The 1164-nt window shown below is 45.3% G+C and overlaps 1 protein-coding gene across 1 annotated transcript in view; it reads left to right on the top strand.

The window, feature by feature from the left end:
* Nucleotides 1–277: 277 nt before the first annotated feature.
* LOC101862079 (protein FAM102A) overlaps nucleotides 278–1164 on the top strand; it is a gene marked incomplete at its 3' end in the record, with an annotated part of 4624 nt that continues 3737 nt past the window's right edge. Inside the window, 1 exon segment of the mRNA XM_013089656.2 lies at nucleotides 278–1149. Within this exon segment, the coding sequence (XP_012945110.1) occupies nucleotides 1108–1149 (42 nt within the window).

The raw sequence follows: 1164 nt of genomic DNA, 5'->3' as shown, positions 1-1164 counted from the left end.
GACACTATCCGTACGTCGTGTTTTACTATGCTATCGTATCCATACGACGTGGGGAATTCTGTGCCACCACTTCAAAGAGGAAATTTACTCGTTAATTCGATCCGTACGCTCTTTGCATAGCAGTCTGTCAAAATGATTTTTTGGAGAAATACTGAAAGTTTCAAAGACATCTGCATACTAGAAGTATTCTAAAAATGTGACGAATACAATCCCGGGGTTACAAAATGACTCCAGGGCGTACGGATAGGGTTAAGTTTATCCTGATCACATCATCATTCGGTTTTGTGATTTCCTCTTTTTCAGATCCAGCCATGAGGCAGAGAGGAACAAAGGCTCCAGCACAGATACTCTTCAGCACACACCTCGAGGACTGAAGGGTTCGGAGACAGTTTCTATGTCCTTCTGCTGCAACTGCTAGAAGTCGGAAGATATAATTATAATATACAGTGAACTACAAGGAACAGATTGAGATTTCACGCGTCGGATTTTGTTTTATTTTTCGGTTTCACTTAGTTGGTGAAGTGTATATTTAGGGGAATTCCCAAAGTACGTCATTGGGGGAATTACCGGAGAGAGATGTGCCACGTTGGCAGAAGCGTGTGCTTTTAGAGTGGGATTCAAACCCTTAACCATGTGACTCGGAGTGCTGGAAGTGTGTGTGTCTCTCGCTGCCCATCAGTTTAGGGTTGTTATTCATCCGAGTTTCTGATAGTCTTGTTGGAAAAAGGAGTGTTGTTTGCTCAAAGGCGAGGTCCAATTCCATTAATTCTCGCCAGAGACAGAAAGTGAAGCGATATTTTTGGTAAATAACATTTTTTTTTTTAAGAAAGAAAAAAAAAGAACCCTCTTGAAGTAAAATTAATTTTGTCAGTGCGTGCGCGTGTATTCTGGGTGTACTCCTGTTTTTAGAAGCTTCAGGGGTACCTTGGGTAGGCGACTCACCTACACAGCAGTGTGTGTTTGTGTGGCCCTGTAGTGGCCCCCTGCTGTGTGTGTTCGTGTGTGTGTCGGTGAGTGCACGGGTGTGCAGTGTCCGGGGAGCAGGAGGAGACCAGTCGCCGTCGTCTGGCCGCTGACCATGCCCGCCAGGGGCCGCGTGACGTCACGATGATGCCATTCATGTCCAAGAAGAAAAAGTTCAAGTTCCAGGTGAGAGAGAGAGAG

Source organism: Aplysia californica, unplaced genomic scaffold (assembly GCF_000002075.1).
Source record: "Aplysia californica isolate F4 #8 unplaced genomic scaffold, AplCal3.0 scaffold01010, whole genome shotgun sequence".
Lineage (NCBI taxonomy): Eukaryota > Metazoa > Mollusca > Gastropoda > Aplysiida > Aplysiidae > Aplysia > Aplysia californica.
The sequence above is the reverse complement of the archived record's forward strand: the minus strand, read 5'-3'. Positions and strand labels throughout refer to the sequence as shown.